General features: G+C 30.9%; 1 protein-coding gene across 1 annotated transcript; it reads right to left on the bottom strand.

Annotated features, from left to right (window-relative positions):
- Positions 1-10,678: 10,678 nt before the first annotated feature.
- Positions 10,679-15,258, bottom strand: LOC124530484 (cytochrome P450 4C1-like). Its single transcript, XM_047104668.1, has 9 exons — positions 15,231-15,258; positions 14,465-14,575; positions 14,047-14,232; positions 13,365-13,561; positions 12,914-12,974; positions 12,639-12,843; positions 12,149-12,300; positions 11,543-11,716; positions 10,679-10,860 (listed from the first exon to the last, which is right to left on the bottom strand). The coding sequence occupies exons 1-9, from the start codon at positions 15,256-15,258 to the stop codon at positions 10,679-10,681; spliced, it is 1,296 nt and encodes a 431-aa protein (XP_046960624.1).
- Between the last annotated feature and the right edge of the window lie 7,408 nt (positions 15,259-22,666).

The raw sequence follows: 22,666 nt of genomic DNA, 5'->3' as shown, positions 1-22,666 counted from the left end.
GTAAAATAACATAGAGAAAGACTTTTAAACTTTTAGGGAATTTTTATACAGTTTCGTTAAGTTTTCGTAGTCGTTTTTTTACTTGTAGTCAAGTGTGTTCCATATTATGTTTAACTTAGTAATTTTCGTGTCAACTCCAGCGTCCCCTAGGCTTGCGTGAGCAATGTGTTACGGTAAAGTCAGTTGAACTTTATCACTTCCGACTTCCGGTCTGTGATTTCCGGTAAGGGGCGCTTAAAAAGTTAATTTGTCTACACTTCACGCGATTATTAGTGAAATAATTGTTGACTATTTTTTTCAATTATTTTATTTTAAAACTGTTTATTTAATTTTTTTATAATATCGATTAAAGTAATTTATGTTAACATAGACTTTTGGATGCTAAACAGATGTGTCATAATTCACAACTTAGAAAGTATGTCTTTTACTTTAATTTTTCATACCTACTTAGTTGATATAATCGATTAATAGTTATGAGTATTACAATAGTGTTTTTGGACTGCTGATAGTCCGAATATCGTAATAAAATAATACTAGCTTATGAATAATCACTTTAAATCGACGCTATCCCTTCCCGTTTGACACGTGACTTGCGCGTGTCTGTAATCGAACAGTTAAGATATCATTTCAATATATTTAGTTGAAAACCTTGAGGTGAAAAGCATCAGAGTCACTAAATTCTAAGAATTTGTTATTTAAAATTGACTTCTCAAAAACTATAACTCATCAGATTATGTCATATCTATTTGTAACAGATCTTAATTAAAATAAATTTGCATGTCACATGTCATTACAGATCACACGCTGGTCAGAATTTTGGTAGACACATATTGGTGGTGTCCTTTATTATTTAAAAACAAAATAAGCAAAGACGGTACACTTGCTAAGGTACATTTCAGTTTCCCGTAAAGCTAACATTATAAGTACAAACGCGACGCTTCCTTTCTTCATTATTGTCTGTTTTCAAAGATAATAGATTCATCAAATATTTTGATACCTAATTTATTACAACTGTTCTAAGAGATATAGACATAAAAATAATTAGGTACTTAATAAGAATTTTCCATCAGGATGACAAGCTTATTAGAGTTACTTATAGATAATCTTGAAAAATATGATGTTTAAATATTTTAAAAAAAAATGGAGTTACTTTAAATGTAGATAGAATTGTAAAAATTAATATTATGCGTGATCGGATCAAGCTACCACCCGCCGTACACATGACGTTACCACCTGCACGCGACATGCACGCGACGTGCACTACTTCCCTCATTAATTATTCTACACCCTTGTAACAATTGTTTTGTGCTTAACTTCTAATTACTATATAAAACAAATATACTAAATGCTATAATTTTTTTATGGGCCGTCTAGTAAAGTAAAAACCTTAGCTATTAACTTGACTTCTCGGCATTAGTTTATATTTAGTAAATATAAATATTAGTTATTCCAAATTAAAATTTATTCGAAAAAAGAAAAAAAAATTGTATGTACAGATAATTAACTAAAAGAATACTATTGGGGTAAATATATTGTTATGATCAAAAACTAGCAGAAGATAAAATATCAAAATATTTAATATATTTTTGTCGGTTATAATTATTTAAGTGATTGGTTTGCTTTACTCTTTCAGAAGCGTCGGGTCGAGTAGCATAAAGCAATTAAGCATAGACAAATTCCTGACATTTTTTTAAATCATCAATGAATCACTTGTAAAACGAATTGTAAAACTTTTATATTGGTAAAGATTTTGAGAAAAAATAAACATTAACATATTATTAAAAGTAACGCATAAAAGATAACCGTCATGGAACCTACATCTAATCGATAGAATAGTCCTTCGGAGCCATTATTCAGCGGAGCACTGTTTATCTTCAATATTCCAGTTCTTATTGCGTTGAATATTAATTAATTTTCAAATTTAGAATTTCATAAATAATGTATTTCTGTTCTAAATTTCAACGACAATCCTCAAGAAATTAATTTTCAAAATTGCTGTAAAACTGTAGTTTACTCATAAGGATTAACCTAAACATTGAATATATATATATATATATATATATATATATATACCATACCTATATAACATAACTTTTCAAAAATGAAAAACTTTCGTACGAAATTTCATCCTCTCTAGAGATGAATGTTTAAAAATGCCTTTACAACGATCTTCGACTTATTTACGGAAGGCTATATATATTTATTTCTCATATAAGATATAACTACTATATAAATATAAATACAAACTTCATCCCGTTTTGAACCGCCCTAAGAAATAATATTTGAAAAATCTTTCCGTTACGCTAACAACCCGAAAATAATTTATATTCTAAATCCCATCCTATTAGACCAAACGACAAAGGCTGTACGTTTTAAGATCCTACAGAGTACATAACACTATGATCACTTTAGTATGGGTCTTATATAATATGTATGATATTATTACAGTTATTAAATACGGGATCTTATTTACCATGATTTTTATTTTTGTTTGGTGAAGCTCCATATTTCACCATAAAAAATAACCATGTTAATTTAAAATATAATATGTATGATATATCTAAGTATAATCACATATTGTCTGAAATAGTCAGAATTTGTAGATCATGTACTTAAATAAGGAAGTACTTACATTAATTTTACTGTAATTAATAAGTAATCATTATTGATATTCTTTTGATTTGTTATAAGATGTTGTTATTTTTAATCTCTTTGTTACACACAACACAATAATTCAAAAAAAAATCAATAATGAAACAAGGGAATTGTGTATACGTGACTTATATATTTTTATAAAAAGGACAAATTTATAAAGAAGTTTTTATTAAAAGTGGAGATATATAGGTACATAATATAAACTTAATAATAAAATCTTTGCTACTTTGATGTTTCGTAATAACTTCATATTAGATAAAATTATTATCAAAGAGTCATATTAATTGGCGGGAATAAATCGTTTTTCCAAAAACACTAAAACTTACTTTTTAAGTACACAGATTGCTATTTCTATTACTGGTAACACACCACTATCAACACTGGCCACTAACACTAAATTATACTATTAAATTAAAAAAATACATATTCTCCATGACTAGACTATATTATCTGTGGTTGTGTACTCCCGCGCCTGTGACGCCACACTGTGGGCCGAACGCCGCTCACCCTATTTTTATGGTAAAATTTTCCAATGGAGTATTGTAGGTGTTTTAGGACACGCCCCATACTCGAAAATGGCGATAGAAAAGTTTCCACACTTATTTTACGTGCATATACGGATTATGTAAATTGTTTTTGATAATAAATTTTAATATGGTATTAGATATTAACTTATAATTTAATAGTAAGCAGTAAATAATTAATATTACAATTTTATTTAATGCTGACGCTAAATGTTACTTTAAATACTTTAATTTGTTTTTTTTTTTCTATTTCTATTCTATTTCTATCTATCTATCTATTCCAATAATAATTAAATTCATCAAGTGTTAAAGTCATTTCGAGACATACTCTTATTTAAAATGGTTTAACATTATTATATTATTGCGGGTAGGTACCATCTACTCATCAGTTATTCTTTCGAAAACCAACATTATTTAGTATTATTGTTTTTCGGTTAATATAATTTCAGGCAGATTGGTGGTAGATGGAAAGTTAATATTAATTTCTTACTGCGCCAACTTCTGCCTCCTCTGCTTGCACTTGCTTCTGCATGTACACTTATTGATAGATGACTCATGTGCACGTATCCAATACCATAAAAAGCACTATTGCATTTAAGTGTTTACGTATATATTACATATTCACAAATTTAGACGAATCTAATAAATAGAGCAAATGGGCCACCTGATGGTAAGTGGTAACCATCGCCCAATCGACAATAACACTAAAAAATATTAACCATTCCTTATATAAGCAATGCGCCACCAACCTTGGAAACGAAGATGTTCAAACCGGAACACAATAATACTGATTGCAGCGATGATGATGATGATGATGATGCTGTTTGGCGGTAGGATATCTGATGAGTGGATGATGAATACCCCGACTGGCACTTGCTGCACTTCGTGCTTATTACTTTGATTTCTTAAAAATTACATATATCTGCGTTATCACCTGGGATCAGTTTGAAACCGGCAAACTTAGATTGGACTATGTATCAAGATTGATTATTTTTAGGATCCATTAAGGTCTATAAATTGTATTTATACTTTTAGGCATTATGAATGACCATCAATTTACTTTTTTTAAGGTATAGGTTGGCGTAATAACGCTTATCAAGATTGAATATTTTTAGAATCCATTAATATCTATAAATATTTTTAAGTAACTATTTGTATTTACTGAAGTAAAAAGCTAACTAAACAGATGTGAAAAAACAAGCATGTCTACCGTTAACTTGTTTATTTAATAGGTTAATAGTGCATGAAAATGTTTCTTTGTAAAGCAACCCTTTATCGATATTGACATGTAATAAATTATATTAATATTTAATTGGTCACACCATTCGATCCATCCGTTACATTTTATTGATATATAAATTTATTTTATTTATGTGTAATGCATATAATGGTGACTTAGCCACCATAAAAATAATCTTTTTTAAAGAAGGAATCTTTTTTAGAGGAAAGTAAATTAATTTTTTTTCCATATTTAATTGTATAAACGGTTAATTAAAATCAACCAAGCTTATACATAGTTAGTTATCGCACGCAACTACGCTCGTTTTAAGGGTTGGTCGTCAGGTATTAGGCGTAGAAAGATCCTTACATTTCCTTGAAATTAAAGATTGTCTTATTCTTAATTTCATCAAAGTCAGTTTAGTGGTTTGAGTGTGCAATAGCAACAGACACTCAGACAGACAGAGCTATATTCGTATGTGAATGCACATGTGGCAGACTTTCGATGAAATTAGACACATTCAGGTTTCCTCACGATGTTTTCCTTCACCGCCGAATTGAATTATAAACGCAAATTAAGCACATATATATAGTGGTGCCTGCCTGGGTTTGAACCCGCAATCATCGGTTATGATGCACGCCTTCTAACCATTGGGCCACCTTAGTGGGCCTCTTACTGGGCCATCTCAGTCTAAAAAACGAACGGAAAAATTTACATAAAATATTTTAATTTATATGTAGAACTAAATTAATGGAATAAATAATCCATTTTTATATTGTTCAGCTTAATTATGTTTATGTTGTACATATACATACATATGTGTACCGTGTTTCGTTTCCAGATGATTGGATGTCAAATATCCGTGTATGTTCTGACAAATGCTCGACTTCATGGTTTGATGTTGATTTTTTTGTACCAGTGGTGACAAATTGCGTCACGCTACTCAAACTCTACTACCGCGCTACGCTGATTCGAAATGTACAAGTATTTGAATAAAAAAAATTCTAACTTTTTGACACAAGATGATTGCATCACCTGCCTATCACTCGGTCGTAGAGTTTTGTGCGAGCCTGTCTTGCTACGTACCATCTACATATCAGATATTCTAGCGCCAAACAGCATTGCTGTTTGTACACGTATGAAGGATCAGACAGCCAGTATATTTACAGGCACAAGATACATAACATCTATAGTGCCCAGTACTATAGTGCCCAAGGTTGGTGGTGCCATATTTAAAGGCGGTAAGGGCGAAAAGGACGGGCTCTCACCGACAACACTCAGCTATAATGTAACAATCTAAGATTCTAAGATCTAAGACTCTTTGATTAAATACTAATCGTATTATTACAGGATTCGCTCTGTAACTCTCAGTTTTCTTGTACACTTATTTAATACTAGAATCTCAACAGTAACAATACAGGCAAATACTCATGATCAGAGATAGTTTGAGGGATTAGCTTCAAAGCAATAAGGCCGCTTTAGTGTCCTTACTAATATTTATATCTACGAACATTTATTACTCTTGCATGAAAAAACTACTGAATGGTTTTTAATAAACATTCACAATAACATCGCTTATACATCTTAATAAAATATGGGCTATAATTTATAAAGGTACCTGACCACCAACTTCTAGACCAAGAGCAAAGACGCAGGCGAAAAGAAGTACTATATTTTTATTTAGTTAGTGGTGTACAGCAAAAATGTTAATCTATAAAACAGCAAAGAAACTCAAAATTGGAATCCAAGGTGGGTTCAATTAATAAAGAAATCAATTAAGCGGTATTAATACGCATGTTTTGTCAACATTGTCAAGTTATTGGTCCTGCGCCTGATCTCTTGTGAAGGCAGATTGCCGTTTGTTTGCGTATGCACAATATTTATTTAATAAAAGAATCACTGCTGCGATGATGACAAATGACGATAAAATTAAAATTAAACAGTACTTTTAAATTTCGAATACCAAACTAAACATAGTACTAGTTTATTAAGTAATTAAGCTTAAAATAAAATGTAACAAAATATAACAGGTGCTGTAGCTCAATGCTAACGATCCGTTACATCCCCTGAGCAAAAATCTCAAAATTATAACTGTGCCGTTTAAAATAATAAATAAAAAAGGGAATAGGGTGGGGCAATGGGCCTGTTAGTTACTTTGCAGTCGCCACGCTTGAGAGGTCATGAATGCATTAAAATTCGCCTCTACACGCGTACGCGTTTAAAGGGTTAGTAGAGGATAGTGATGTGAATTAAAATAAAACGATAGTTTTTTTTAATGTTTTTTTTTTTAATTTTTTCAAGAGTACAATATTTTTATTATATTTAAGTTTTAGTTCCAAATCGCCCCGAATGAAATCCTATATTCTGAAGTTGCATTGATATAAAGCATAGTAGACGACTATAATTATTTATAATGTATGCACTAATGTTAGATGGTCCAGCTGGTAGTGGTAGCTATTCAGATCGGCTTACACATTATTATTATTTCCTTTATTATAGAAAGAAATTCACTGCAAATTTCATAGTTATATGAACATAAGTAATATACATTGAACTCATTATAATTTTATGAATAATACTGTATATGATGTATTGTCAAAATTGGATTCGCAATTAATTATTCTATTCTTTAAAAAAAACTCTTAACTCGATAAAATTTTAGGAAATGGTTTAAAAACATACACACATTAAAAAAATTATCATTAGTTTCATCATTTTACTATCAAGAATTTTACTGCCAAGAGTTATAAATTTGTTTCGTGCAGAATCATTTTTCTGAATACTGCCAAGTACATCACAGGCATCGATAAGTCATCGACAGATTCACATCCCTATATCAACCCTTGCTGCGTGCGCGCCCCTCACGTGTCCCAAACAAGAATGTCGCCACCGAGCATAATTCTGCGGACTTAGCGGCTCACGCGTTCATATAATTATATGCTTGTTTTCAGATTATCAACTGGATTCTGATCGACCATCTCAGATTTTGACAAAAACGAAATTTAATATCCGTTATGTTTTCTTTGAATTAAAATAAAAAAAAACTCTTTATCATTACATAACTGTTGATGTTTCTATTAAATTCTAATTCAAAATAATTGCCAATAGTTTATTTAAGTATATAAGATATATTTTCAGTTCTCATTTTAAGCCGATTTATTAATATTTTCAAAGAGGTATTTTGTATAGAGTTCATACTTTCAGGTATTTATTTTTGTTTGATGCCTGCTTTAAAAAAATCAAGACATTAACTGGTTGACAGTGGTCGTAAAAAAACGAAATGCCCTGTTCTTGAAACAAAAAGATCTCAATTACATACAATGATTTGCACGCTTTATTATTTAAATTGTCTCTTAAATAACCTTGTAACAATTTATACTTTTGAGCTTATTTTCTATTTATACTGTAGGGTTACCAGTACAATGAAACAAATTTGAAATTATTTCAAAATCAAAATCTCAATACAAATAAAAACATGTTTAATTTAAAAATATTTACCTACACTTAAACATACTAACATGACGCTAATCTCTTAAATATTAAAACATTTATACGGCAAGCTCGTATAAGCTGAGGTCAAAAAAAAAATCAATGCATCATCCATTGTGGGTCGCAGTTTTAAAATGTTAAAATGCTTTGTCGTTAAGGGCTTTACCAAAGGGTTGTAAATAATGACGGTGCAACTCTATAGAAAACTAAACGATCGCTCATAAAAGGGTGAAAGGATTGTTTTCTAAAAACCAAGTGTGTAGGTAGTAGGTAGTACTTTAAAAATCGATAAATAATATGAAAAGGAAAAATAACTCGACTTTTTTGACTAATAAACCTTTCTAATTGTATTTGACTGTTCTAGTCAATTTTTTCAAATACTTTATACCTACTTCTTTACTTACCCTAGCCAGCCATGTGTCACTGTTGATTAAGCCCATTTAGAAGTTAAAATAAGTTTTATTATCAGTAATAATTAAATATTATCAGGAACAATATTCTTCAGTAACATTGTAATAGCATGCGTCTGTTATATATGTAAAAATTAAAGCAATGCTTAACTTGACACAAAGTACGGATTATATGAATCGATTTATAAAATATGAACCTTTTTATTAAAATATATTCTTTCACGATATCCTTGATTTTAATGAATACTTCTTAGAATATGTTTGACCAATTTGAGCATTTTTTCTATTCCTTATTATTTGAGATTTAGCTATTACAAAGAGCTAGAAAAAGTCAGTAGTCAAAAATAATGAATAAAATAATAGGGGAAGATTGCTTAAGTTGTACCACAGCCTAAGTTGTACCCCGGCAATATCTCCTCTGATCATTATGAAAATCGCCATCTAGTATTTTCAATATTAACTTTTCAGTCGAGTAAGCAAACGTAAACACATAGATCGCCGGCCGGCTTCGTGTAACAAAAATTCTTAAAAAAATAAGATTTTTATACAGTTTTCATTCAAATTTTTGATTCATTTGTAAGATATATATGATATTTATATTTTTTTCTTTATTTAAATTAATTTGTAACACTTATTTGGAAATTGTTTAAGCGTATTCAAACGTATTTGGAAATTGTTTAGACGTATTCAAACGGTCGAACTTTCTGAGGTTAGCGTTTTAGTTTTAAACATACAAGTCGTCAATGCTTAAGTCGTACCTGTACACAATTCCTTAGTCGTACGACTCAGGTATTAAGAGAATTTTTGTACAATTTAAGTTCTTTTTTGTCAAGTAACTAATAAATATGGTAAATCATAAAAAAGAAAAAAACCTAAACTTGATTTAAAAAGAGCCAAAAAATTGTGAATAAATTAAATAAGAAAAAAAGAGTACATGAGAAATATGTAAGAAAAACAAAAGCAGAAACAAAAAAATCGTGGATATGTTAACTATGTAAGGAAGATCGTGAAAAAAACGCGATATAATGTACAAAATGTAGAGGTTGGATACATGATATATGTGATCACGTTGAAAGCAAAATAAAAAAATATTTGTGATAACCAGTTTTGTTAGTGTTTTTATTCATAGTTTTTAATATGTTTACTAATTATGTTTTCTAAGTACGACTAAGGCCCTTGGTGGTACGATTTAAGCAACTAGGTGCCTTAATCGTACCGAAACTATGTTTTTGAAAAACGTTAAATACTTAATTACATTAAAGATATTAAAGTTTTGGTGGTTATTAAATAAAAGCCAATTTAATAAATTATGAGTATATATACAAGATTTTGTTTTATTTTAATCGCAGTGAATATTACAGTTTAATTTCTTTAGGGGTTATGCCTTAAGCAACCTTACCCTAAGTCAGTTCAGTCAGTTCTGTACGACTTAAAGTTTTATTAATTGATTCAATTAGACAATATAGACTAATTCGTTACGGTAACCATTTTCGTCTTGGTTTATGTTCTATGTCGATACAGATACCTATGGATCGGAATGATTATTAAGACATTGCACGTCAAAATATTGGTTTATTCATATCTTATATTCCACAGAAGAGATACAACGGCGGGCATATCAGAATCAGTGTAGTTAGTATACTTGGTGGTAGGCCTTTGTGCAAGCCCGTCTGGGTAGGAACCATCCACTCATCAGTTATTCTACCGCCAAACAACAGTACTCAGTATTGTTGTGTTCTGGTTTGAAGGGTGGGTAAGCCAGTGTAACTACAGGCACAAGGTAGAATAACAAGGTAGTGGCGCATTGACGATTTGAAGAATAGTTAATATTTCTTACAGCGTCATTGTCTATGGGTACTGATGATCACTTCCCATCAGGTGGTCCATATGCTCGTCCGCCAACCTATACCATAAAAAAAGTTATTTGTAAATTCAATACAGTTTGCACATTTTACTTAATTTCACTTTTTTCAAATTGAGCCACAGCGATATCACGCCAGACACATTTTTCAACGGTATCTCACAATGTGATAAACTGACAAATTATTGAACGGATTTTCATACAGCTTCCATCAATGGACAGAATGATTCATTTCATCAGAATGATGGCGTAATCCATGAAGTTTTTGTGGAATGTCGATAGTTGTTGCAGATATCGGAAAAAAAAACATTTCAACATTACTGAAGTAATTCAATATTTATTAGGATGTTAACATTTACGAAGATACGTATTCTCCCAAAACGAGGTCGAGACAAGTTGTTAGTACATATATATCTAAATAAAAACCCGTTCCGTCTACTTGCTTTATTTATTTCTACAGGAAAACTAACGTAAAAATTATTCATTAAATTACGATTTATTAGGTGTTTTGTAATTTAGTTTATATTTTATCACGGTCTTCTATTTGAAGTGGATAACGTTCAACGTTTTTCAACATGAGGTCGAAGGAAAGTCGAATTGGATTGTTTTTGTCGTATTTGAAATTCGTGGCTGGAATGAAGCGGTATTTTCGTAGGAGGCTCACCAACGTCGTTGTTAGCGACAGCATCGCATATTGTTGACCTGAAATACATTTTTTTATAACTATATTAAAAAACCTTCAACAGTACGAATTATAACTGAGTTCTTTTCAATTTGCTATAAATAATAATAATTTACAATTCAATGTAACCAGCACATAGTTTCTTAACTTTACTTTACAATAATATGGAAAAGAGTATTTTTTTCTTTACGTTTTATAAAGACGAACAGTTAAATGGGCAATGATGGAAATCCACGCTTATAGATATTTCTTAAATGGAAAAAATGGAAGAAACTTGGGTGCAAAGATTTTATGTCACTTATCAGCTGTTCCACTGGCTCACTCAACTATCAAACCGAAACACAAAATGAACATGCTTTTGCGATATGCGGCGGTAGAACGTTCGACGAGTGGGTGGTACCTACCCAGACGGGCTTGCATAAACCAAGATTTTTTCAAGTGGTTATCATCTTAAATAAACACAGAGATTATTTAAAATGATCATTCTTATATTCATCACATGCCATTGTATGTATTAATTTAATTATTTATACACATATTTTATTCTCGTGATATGATTACTGCATTTGCTAATTAATCAAATTTTAATGGTATTACTGTTTTGACTATATTAACGCGTACAATGTAATATGATCATATAAAAAGTAACAAGTATTTCGATTAAGGTCTTGGATTGCTTCAAAAATTAATATTTTTTCTTACCTATACAATTTCGTACGCCATAACTGAAGGGCATAAAGGCCTTTGGTATTTGTTCAGTCATAAAACGATCAGGATTAAAAACATTCACATCTTCGCCCCAGTACTGAGGATTGTGGTGCATTCCCCAGATATTGATAACAATATCAGTACCTTCAGGATAAGTTATACCAGAAGCTAGAAAAAAAAGTATAATATTTTAAATTGATTTATTTACTCAACGTCAATGCATTTAATAACCAAGAGTTTATAAGTGTAACTGCTATTTAAGATAATACGGTTAAAATTTTAGGTGTTTATATCAGAACGATAGTAATATAAATTGGTAGTAAAGGACTGTGTATAAAAATATATATGATTAGTATTAAAACAAAAGAAGGTTCAATTCTATGCACGCAAATTTTTGTGTATATAATTAAATTAACCACAAATGCTTTTGTAACTTTTTTTAACTCTTTTAAAGGTTTATCCCTACCGTTTATTTATTCTATAATATTATATATATTTTTTTCTAAATTCGATTAATTCTATTTCAATTTTATTACTGTCAGTTTTTTAACGTCAGTTTTATATTTCTATACATATATATTTTTTTTGTTAAATACTTACGAAGTGTCAGATCCTCTTTACAGGATCGAATAATAAAGGGAACCGGTGGATAAAATCTTAATGATTCATTAATAACTGCTTTCGTATATTTTAATTTGAGCAAATCATTCAATGTTAGAGGATTATTTGAATCACCAATAACTTCTTTCATTCTGAAATTTATTAATTCAATATGAATGTGAAATTGATGAAAATTGATAGATGACAGGAACTTCATCAAATCTATGAAAAAGAAAATTGTGAAAAACAATTAATTGAGACAATATGAAAAATAATAATAGATTATTTCTAAAATAATTTTTACTTAAGTCGCTTAAAGATGTTGTTTTGTTAATATGTGATACAGGAACGAATCATTGTATGCATTAGTTTTGTTTTGACCATGTAAAATTAAAGTCATTCTGAGAGCAGACGACACTCAGATAAGATTGACTTAACAATCTTAAAATGAATTCCATTAAAGGCATGAGAAAATATATAAACTCCTTACTCTTTGTAAACTCTTTCTTGTATATCAGTATGTTGGGATAACATTAAAATTGTATTGCAAATCCCAACAGCTGAGGTATCATTGGCGGCTACCAGAAGTACAACTGCTTCTTCCTGTAGTTCTGCCAGTGTATATGCATCATCCTTAGAATTTTCGATCATTAACTCTATGAATGTCTTGAAATTAAGCTTGGTGTTGTGAGCTGCTGAAAAAAATATGATTTAATGGTTTGGTATTCTTTAATATACCACCAAATAAATTCTGAATGATCTTACGGTTATCAGTCTTTTCTTCATTTCCACCCACTCTAATTTGCTCTTTCTTTTTGCAAATGAGCTGAAAATGCAAATGTTGTAATTACTATTATTCATTCGACACACTGATTGCTGTTTCTTTGTTTTGGCAAAGTTTTATTATTTATTCAGGTATTTGTATAATTGAACCTAACACAAGATAATAATCATTGTGCGCGCACGTATTGTTTTTTTCTTTTTAATTAAAAATTACATTTATAAAATTATAATCTTAGTTTGCAAAATGTGATGTATTTTTTAACATTATTTATTTGGACAACAAACAGGTAGTTAGTATTGAAACTGGTAGTTGAGGAAGGCAAAAAATGTTAGCATCTACGTCTAAAAAACAGATAGATGTCTTTAAAGTACCATATTTTCGATCACTAAAAGACACAACAAAGAATAATGTAATTTAGTGTATAATAATTACGTCTTCTATGAATCCGTAAATTATTTTCTTCAAGTTCGCCTGCCTCCTAAACACTGGCGACAATTTGTAAATAGCATCACTGTAAAACCAAGGTTGAAATATGCGAGGAGCAGTAGTTTTCATTAATTCCTCGATAGCGCTGAAGAATGGATTATCCAGCTGTCGCTGTAACTCCACGTTCATTCCAAACACCGTCTCTAATGGAAAACACAATATATAGACCGGGAGATGATAATGACGAAATTTTTGGTCATTTGTACCAGTATGGCGGTTCGACACACCCGAGAAGTATGGCATTACGTTACCGCCTACTTCTTTTTTTTCGACTATCTGAAAATATAAGCATTTTTGTGGAACAAATCGTTCGACACTCGTTATTTTTCCGACGCGTTCGATTAACGCCCACGCAATTGGGCCGCCGTTGCGAGCGCTATGACCATCATTTTCCTTTTTGCCTTTACGTAATTAAGCCCCTGAAAAACCGCCATACTGGTACAAATGACCAAATATTTTGTCATTATCATTTTCCGGTCTAATAATATCTAAATGAGAATTTATAATTTTTTTTACGATTTACAAATAGGTACTTTTCTACGCAGGAATTTAGTTCACAAAACATATATTAAGAATTATTTTGATAGCCCAAAGGTTTTTTAAAATGTATCAATATGATAAAACGTACCACATACAGAATCCAAAGTATAATTGGAAACGTCATTCCAACATGAAAAGTTCCCTTTTCCAACGTGAGACTTAAATTTTTCGACTAAAATCTTATCCTGCGCCTCAAAAACGGCTATAAATTGTTTGACATATCTTGGTGCGAATGATGGTACGAGGATTTTGCGCCTTCGACGCCATATATCAACTGTAACAAAATAGATTTAGAGTTATATTTATAAATTTATGTTGTGGATACAAATACATGATGTTTATGCGAAGTTACATAATAAAAGAAGAGCTGCTCAAAAGGGGATATTAGGGCATTATTTAAGTAAATATATCATTTAACTATTGTCGTTCACGTTTTATAAGAAAATAAACAAAAGAAGACTATCCTAACTTTCGATATTTATATATTATTTCAGTAATACGTATACCTGGTGCAAATATTGATCCTTGGCCGATTATAATTTTCCCAAATTTATGAACAAGTGTTTTATGTAGTGTTGTCTTTAATATCACGGTTGCATTGTCGGCATCTGATGATACTGAAATAATGTACATGTAAATAAATAATTATTATTTTATCATTTACGCATTCTCAAACACATTTATGTTTATTTTATTAAACTTAAATTAAGTAGTAACTTTATGAGACCTAAAGTCGAAAAAGAATGTTATATACAGCGGTGTTGTGTACTATAAAGAGATACTTATCTGTCTACTATCACCTCTGGGAATATTATGTATTCGATATTTATTGCATTGGACTTGTAGTTTGTAGTTGTACTGGGACCTAAACATTTTATACAAACCTCAACAAATATTCTAGATACCTTGCAGCAGCTGAGAATTGCGTTTTATTCTATTAAATGTTAATGGTCCAATTTGTTATGGTTATATAGGAGGAAAACAAAAAATGTAAGGTCTCATTAATTTTTGAACACGAAGAATAATGACATGCTTAATAAACAGGACTAACATGTTAGGATTATAAGTGGATCGTGTTTTGCAGAAAAACCAAAACAAAAAAATTGATTAATATTTAAAACAGAAAATATTTTAACACTATCAAATTATATATAATTATGAATAATTTTCTACTAATATACATAATATTAGGATAATATAATGCTTGTTATTTTAAAGTGTGTATAAATATTATCGTATATCATAACTTAATTATTTTTTATCATTACTTACCAACCAAAAACATGGGTCCAAGCCACATGGATATCGCGTTATGCTTTCTCTTATAGGATTGTAACGTTGCTTTCATTAAATTTGTCATTCGATCTGAAACATGCTTGTTAAATATAACTGTGTTGGTATTTTATCTTTTCTTTGTAGTCGTGGTTACGGTGGTGTAGTGTTGGAAAGGTCGCCGATGAAAACTGTTCTCAGAGTGATTCTGTGAGGCAGAAAATGTCTTAAATATCGCGCTGTCGCAGATTTTTGACCATGATGCTCCGATTTACCAAAAAGCTGTACAATTTCCCAGGAAGCTTCCCAGGAAGTAAATTTCGTAAGAAGAGATTTGTGCATAACGCGATCGAAAGCCTGCGCTATATTCAACAAAAATAACTAGCTACTAATGAAAAGCAATTGAGTCCAAGGTTACTATCATAGCAAATAAAGACAAGGTGTTGGCTATAGGTCTATAATTGGATGGATCTGAGCAGTTATATTTTTTAGAGAGCGGTTCCTCATGAGCATTTTTTCGGAGTTCGGAACGACATCTAGAGTAAATTTAGAATCATATGCTTAAAACGAAGTTAAGAACAAATTTATCGCCAATGAATTCGTAGGAGAGAAAAGTGGTATCAGCCTGAGAAGATATCTGGGTCGCAATAAAATAGAGCAAGGCAGACTTCGCCGTCTCAAGGTGTGTAACCGTGAATGGTGTTCAAGTTGGACTTCAGCTCCCTTAGGTTACAAAAGTCCACTATGAGGTTGGTAAAGGTTGCCTTATTATATTTTACCAGGTATGACACAATATCTCTAAATGTAAGTATGGGGCATTCATGAGCCGAGATGGCCCAGTGGTTAGAACACCTGCATCTTAACCGATGATTTCGGGTTCACACCCAGGCAAGCACCACTATATATATGTGCTTAATTTATGTTTAAAATTCATCTCGTGCTCAGCGGTGAAGGAAAACATCGTAAGGAAACCTGCATGTGACAAATTTCATAGAAATTCTGCCACATATGTATTCCACCAACCCGCATTAGAACAGCGTGGTCGAATATGTTCCAAACCTTCCCCTCAAAGGGAGAGGAGGCTTTTAGCCCAGCAGTCGGAATTTACAGGCTGTTGTTGTTGTTGTTGTATACGTTCAGTAGTTTGTAAAGAAGGACATAGTACCACAGGGCTCTTTTGGACATTTCATCAAGTACCTGTATGGAATAACTGGACCGATTTAAATAAAACTTACACCGTTCTCTAAGGTAAAGTGTACGTAACTTAAATTAAAAATTATCATCTCAATATCACTTTTAGTTTTCCAGAAATGGAAAACTAAAAAGTAGACGAACATACATATAAAAATAAACTTACGAAATTAAGCAGATGTGCTTGGAAGCTTAAATGAAAAACACATACATGTCGATCTTACAACCTCCTTTTTTAGAAGTTGCTTAAAAATATATGGTAATCATATAAATACTTAATACTAAAAATTGTTCAAAAAATCTACCTTCATTACTTCCAACGAAGGTTAATGCATTTCCCAGTATAGGTAAATACATGAAATCATTTCCAAGTTTCTGATGTAATTTCACAAGTTTATTTGGTTTCCATCGATCCAACACCAGCAAGACGATCACAATCACCATTAAATATTGTGTAAACATTTTTGTACACAAATTATTTTAAAACAAAAATATTTTTTAATGCGGCAGAGTACCTATCAGATACCTTTATTTTAATGGTCTGATTTTGAAACGTAGATATCTGTTTATAATATTATTTGAGTGTGCGTTAGAATATTAAAATGCTGAGTTATGGGTGGTTTTGGATTGGTAATAACTGGTTCGGATTGGTAAAATCTCCTTTTTTTTATTACGGAAACCACGGAGTGTTTTTAACCTTGTTTACAGTGTATAACTGTGAGGCCCTAAGTATTTGCTAATTCTTGCGTAGTAAGGCAGTTTGCAAACTTCATTAATGAAAGTAAAGCAACCTAAGCCCGTTGCTACAACTTGCAACAGAAAGCAGCGAGTGCAAGCGGCCGCTACCTTTAGAGTAGAAGCATGCACAGCAAAGTAAATACATAATTACATACAGATTTGTGTAAGTATATAATTATTAAATAATGCAATAAAGTCATCTATGTTTATCCCGAATTTACTTAAACTAATTTAGCTATTGTGGAAAAAATAAACAAATTCACGAATGGTCTAAAGGCTTTAGTAGCCTAATTAGGAGCGGTTTTTACAGGGAGAACATACAAAACAGGGTTATTGGTAATTCGTCGAATTCCCGTTAGGAGGAGATATGTAGGGGTGACTACGAGGATTTGCATTAATTTTAACCTGCAATATTCATAATGCAATGGAACCATTTTTGAATTATTACGTTTGGTTTTTTCTAAATAAGTCAAAAATGCAATTTCAAAATTTTTTAAAAAAAAAAATTATCAATTAAAAATTTACTTTTTTTTCTGATTTCTGATGATTATAAAAAAATAAAAAACTCAAAGGAAGATATTGAAAGATCTACTTACTAAACTTTAAACATTTTATTCTGCAATCAATGCTTATAGATGTGTATCGTATCAGCGAAACCTGACTCACGGAGAATTTATCCTTAATGCGTTTTGTATCTTTAGGAAAATTCATTATTTTCTACTAAGTAGAGAATTAATCTTTGACAGTGTATATTGGTAATAATTTCATAGTGTTATGTAAGTGTTTTGATATATGCTCATAATTTTCCGCAATGTCATTAGACTATAAAATTTCCGGCACGAGTATGAAATACTCAATAATTTAATAACATTTCGATATGTTGTTATTAAATTTAAATTCAATTAAAAATATACATGTATAAAAATCGGAAAAGAATGTTGTTTTAATTAAAAGTAATCGTTTTCATAACCGCGTCTATAAAATATTCATAAATGAAAAGCTAATAAAGTTACTGAAGGATATTTGCTGAACCTGATATAACTGTGTTATTTCTCTTTATAAAATGTCGGGAACGTGAGAAAAATGGTCGATAAGACAGGTGTATGGTGACAGATAATACCGTTATTATATTTTGCAATATCACAACTAATAAGTCGAAATCACCCATTTATTTGTCGTGATTTGTGTTTCATTTGTTACGATAGATTTGTACTTGATGACTTTGTAAATATTAATATATATTGAATATGAATTATATATTGGAAATAAGGATATGATATCATAAATACTTGCTAATGTCAAATTTGATCGATAGTTGGTAGCAGATGTTTTTTACCCAAACGTTTTGTTAGAATCATAACCGGATCTGTGATTAACAATTATTCGATACGTTGAGATCTTTTAAGTTAAGTTGTAAATACACATTTATCATCGAGGCTTTTATTCGGTTTTATAACAACACATATTTTATATAAAGAAGTACCTATAATGAATATTAAAACTTTATTTGAAATTTGAAAACTAGAATAAGATAATGTAATTCTACAATCGCAGCGTTGAAATGTAGATCGTGGCGGAAAAACAAGCATGAGTCGGGGCGGATATAATTATTATCCGTGATTTTTATCGTCTAAGCGTGTTGGATGTAAAAAGCCTTATATATACCAAACCAGAACTAAAATACATATATTACAAATATATATAAAGACGAGTGGGTGTAACTACGGGTACATGGAACAACGCAGTTGCCAAAATTGGAGGCACATTATCTATTTAAGGAATGATTTAAATACTTACGATGCCAATGGGTATTGATTGTAACATACCATCAAATAGACTTTTTCCCCTCCGGATTGTTCTCGAAACTTCTCGGTACAGTCACATCATTTTTGCTTGATTTTATTCTATTGTAACGTGTTATGAAAATTATATCAACGGTTTATAGAAATTCTAGCTACCCCTACGGTAGATTAAGTGTTCACCTACATGTCACATTTATAACCTAATACATATAATTATTAGTTGTTGTCGCACACGCCACTGTAGTATACAATATAAGAATAGTTTAGTAGAAAACATTCGTTATATTTTCTATGACCTGAGAAGTACCTGCGAAGGTATTTCAGCGGTTTTTGTTTGTGTCAATTTATGCATGGATACATATATCCAATATTACAAAAAAATAGTCAGGAGACGATCGTTTAATTCCTAAGGTGTGCTTTCAACTATTAAATTACTAATTTTATAACTTTTGCACTCGAGTGATTTTAACTTTTTTATTTCGCTACATAGGCAAATGATCATTTACTCCTTGTTTTAAAAATAATGTGTATGACATTGCTCAACAAAACAGATTTCGACTCTATGCGTTCAAGTAACAGTAAGAAGAAGAAATGTTTTTTAAAAATGATTCTAGTACGGACATTATGTGTTAAATTACATATATTGTTGTCGGAGTCGTTGCCGCGTTCTATGGTGTCGTGGGCGGTTGTGAAATGCTTGTACATCTTATCCGTCTTTTAAATATGACTGTTTTAACCAATGATGTTCTAGTAAACAGATATGTCATTAACGCGCAAAAAGTGAAGACTAGAAAACGTCCTAATTGGGACGTTTGCCTTTAGTCGTTTTCATCATAATTATGCCAGTAATACGTTATAATACATCATAATTATGTAGTAATACGTTTTGCGTAATTAAAATATCTAGTTATCCCTTTTACTTATTGTTTTTATCAAGCTATCCTTTTTACTTGTAACGAAATGTAAAATAGACGGTCCCCGGAGCGGCACACTTTTTTCTGTTGTTTAGTATGGGTATAACATATCTGTTTATTAGAATATCATTAGTTTTAACTTTATTACTTAGAATAAATTACGATACTGAAGTTTATAAATATACACAGAATTGAAAAATGCAACTCTTATTTATTTATCTACACTACAACTACTTACTTTAACTCTTATTATAAAGCTAGAACGGTGTCATAGTATTTCTATGAAATGAGAAGTGAAAAGAAAGATATAATTATCTGTATATATGTATGCTTATTTATACATTTTTTAAATTTTACTAAAATAAAATTTCATTTCATTACATTAAAACATTTCTAACGAAACGGGGTACTTTATATTACATACATCGAACAAGTTATAGAACGCGTGCGGAGTAATGTTCCTGCAAATGCTCGCAAAATCGCGTTAACCTGTGCCGACGTAAATATTCACCACACAAGCAACACGTGCAAACCCTTGAAAATACAAATAATACTAAACAAATAATTATAACAAACAATTATTACAGAATTTATTTGCACAAATGTCCGATTTTACGCAGATATCGCACAGTCGGAGCTCTAAAAAAATTATTCCTGCTTACAATAAAATTGATAATCTAGGTAATCCTTATTTACACTGAATGTGTGTGAAGTGGGTGAACAGATAAGCAAGTAGGTAGACAAAAAGAGCCATTTCTATTGATGAATTTAAGTGCGAAAATCGCCTAGAGCGACGTCATTGCGCCATTAAGTACTTGACTCGTATCATAATATTCGTGACTGTAATTTTTTAAATGTGTAAAATACCGAAAATAAATATAAATACTTATTATTATAAGTAGGAAAATAGTATGTTAATTTTCTTTGCGCGTCTTTTTGAATAACGCGCCAATTTAAGAGCGCGTAAATCTTGTTAACGCAGCGTTACACGCGCTTACGTCAGAATGTTATACGAGGAACAATATTGTATGCATTTATTTCCAATAACTATAGAATCGTGTAAATGATTCTACATTTTTTTTATTTATTTCATTTTATTGATTCAAGTGTTTCTGTTAAAAGACATATTAATTCCAAACTTGAAATTGATATGTTTTGAATTTTTGACTGCTTTTAAAGTAAAATTGAAAGTTCGAGTAAATCGTTACAAATAATTTGCATTTTTAAACAATTATTATTTATGTTTTAACGTACATTTTTTCCTTTATTTAGATAGGAAACAAAATCTATAATCAATATATTTACTCTTATGTATGTTAGTCAATTCAAAGAAAGAATGAAGATAAAAACTTTGCTTATTCCATACATTTTGATAATAGCTTAGCTAGTGTAACATTTATTTTTTATTTATAAAATAACACTATTCCTTTTAATTACTTGTATCCATCAAAATTTTCCTTCCATATTTCCAATAAAGCTTCACCCACATTCGTAATGGCAGTTTTTCTCAAATTCATCGTAAAAATTATAGATTTTTTATTCAAGTCAATGATATGGCGACAATTCGATATTAAATTTTATTTATTTGTCTTCTGTGGTTGATATAGCCTAGGCAGACTATAAAATTGACGATAAAGTGGTAATATTAAAATAATATAGTAATACTAATAAATCATTATAATGAGTTAAAGCAGCCAGGCTTACATATTCTAGGCTATATGCTTATTATGATTTTAATATTGTACAAAACGACAATGATACCTCTTGTTTCCTCTCTGGAAAAAAGGTTAGTTCACCTATGCAATCCTCCAATGCCTAGGTACTGAGAATCTTCCTAGTCCCTGCGGCACATATCGAGGCGGGAGAAGAAAGGGGCACGTAGCATCAAACATGTTAATGATAAATTGGTTATCATTAAAAAATGATTGATTTTTCACTGTTTGTCGTCAGTGCCTTCGCTAGCGTTTAAGGGGATTGGTCATTGGTTGTCATGTGTTAGGCAACAAAAGTAGCCTATGGCTTTCCTTGAAGTTAAAATTTGTTTCATACCAAATTAAATCATATTCGTTTTAGTGGTTTGATAGTGAAATAGCGACAGATAGATAGACAGAATTACTTTCGGATTTGTAATATTATTAGTATAGGAGTATATATAATATAGATTAATAAATGAATTGGGATTTTTCGTCATCCAGCTAATCTAAGAATCAACTATTTCCTATCTCTATACGATAATATGTGTCGAGAGTGATGAATCGATCTAGGCAAAAATAAAATTATACTTGGCATTACAAATCCTAATACTAGAGCCAGTAAGGTCATGTCATTGTCGAATGACTTAGTTAATTTTTTGTTTATTGAAGTGTATTTCTGCGGTTATTTAAGACATAAGAATGCTTCTGACATCAACCGGTATAGTATCGATTAGATATAAATACAATTATTGAGAGCTGAGATGGCCCAGTGGTAAGAACGCGTGCATCTTAACCGATGATTGCGGGTTCAAACCCAGGCAAACACCACTATATAAGTGCTCAATTTGTGTTATGATTCATCTCGAGCTCGGCGGTGAAGGAAAACATCGTGAGGAAACCTGCATGTGTCTAATTTCATCAATTTCTGCCACATGTGCATTCTACCAACCCGCATTGGAACAGCGTGGTGGAATACGTTCCAAACCCTCTCCTAAATGGAGGAGAAGGAGGCCTTGACCCAGCAGTGGGAAATTTACAGGATGTTATTTTACTTTACGTACATTTATTTAACATAATAGATTCAATCGACATAATTC

This window comes from Vanessa cardui, chromosome 6 (assembly GCF_905220365.1).
Source record: "Vanessa cardui chromosome 6, ilVanCard2.1, whole genome shotgun sequence".
In the NCBI taxonomy this organism is placed as follows: Eukaryota; Metazoa; Arthropoda; class Insecta; order Lepidoptera; family Nymphalidae; genus Vanessa; species Vanessa cardui.
This window is presented reverse-complemented; position numbering and strand designations above follow the sequence as displayed.

What these genes read in the sequence shown, in the direction of transcription:
- LOC124530484 (XM_047104668.1), bottom strand. Translation starts at nt 15,258, where the DNA reads ATGTGGCTTGGACCCATGTTTTTGGTTG. An exon ending in TGGACCCATGTTTTTGGTTG is followed by an intron (nt 14,576 to 15,230) that starts GTAAGTAATGAT and finishes ACATTATTTCAG; the next exon opens with TATCATCAGATGCCGACAAT. An exon ending in TAAAGAGGATCTGACACTTC is followed by an intron (nt 11,717 to 12,148) that starts GTAAGTATTTAA and finishes TTTTTTTTCTAG; the next exon opens with CTTCTGGTATAACTTATCCT.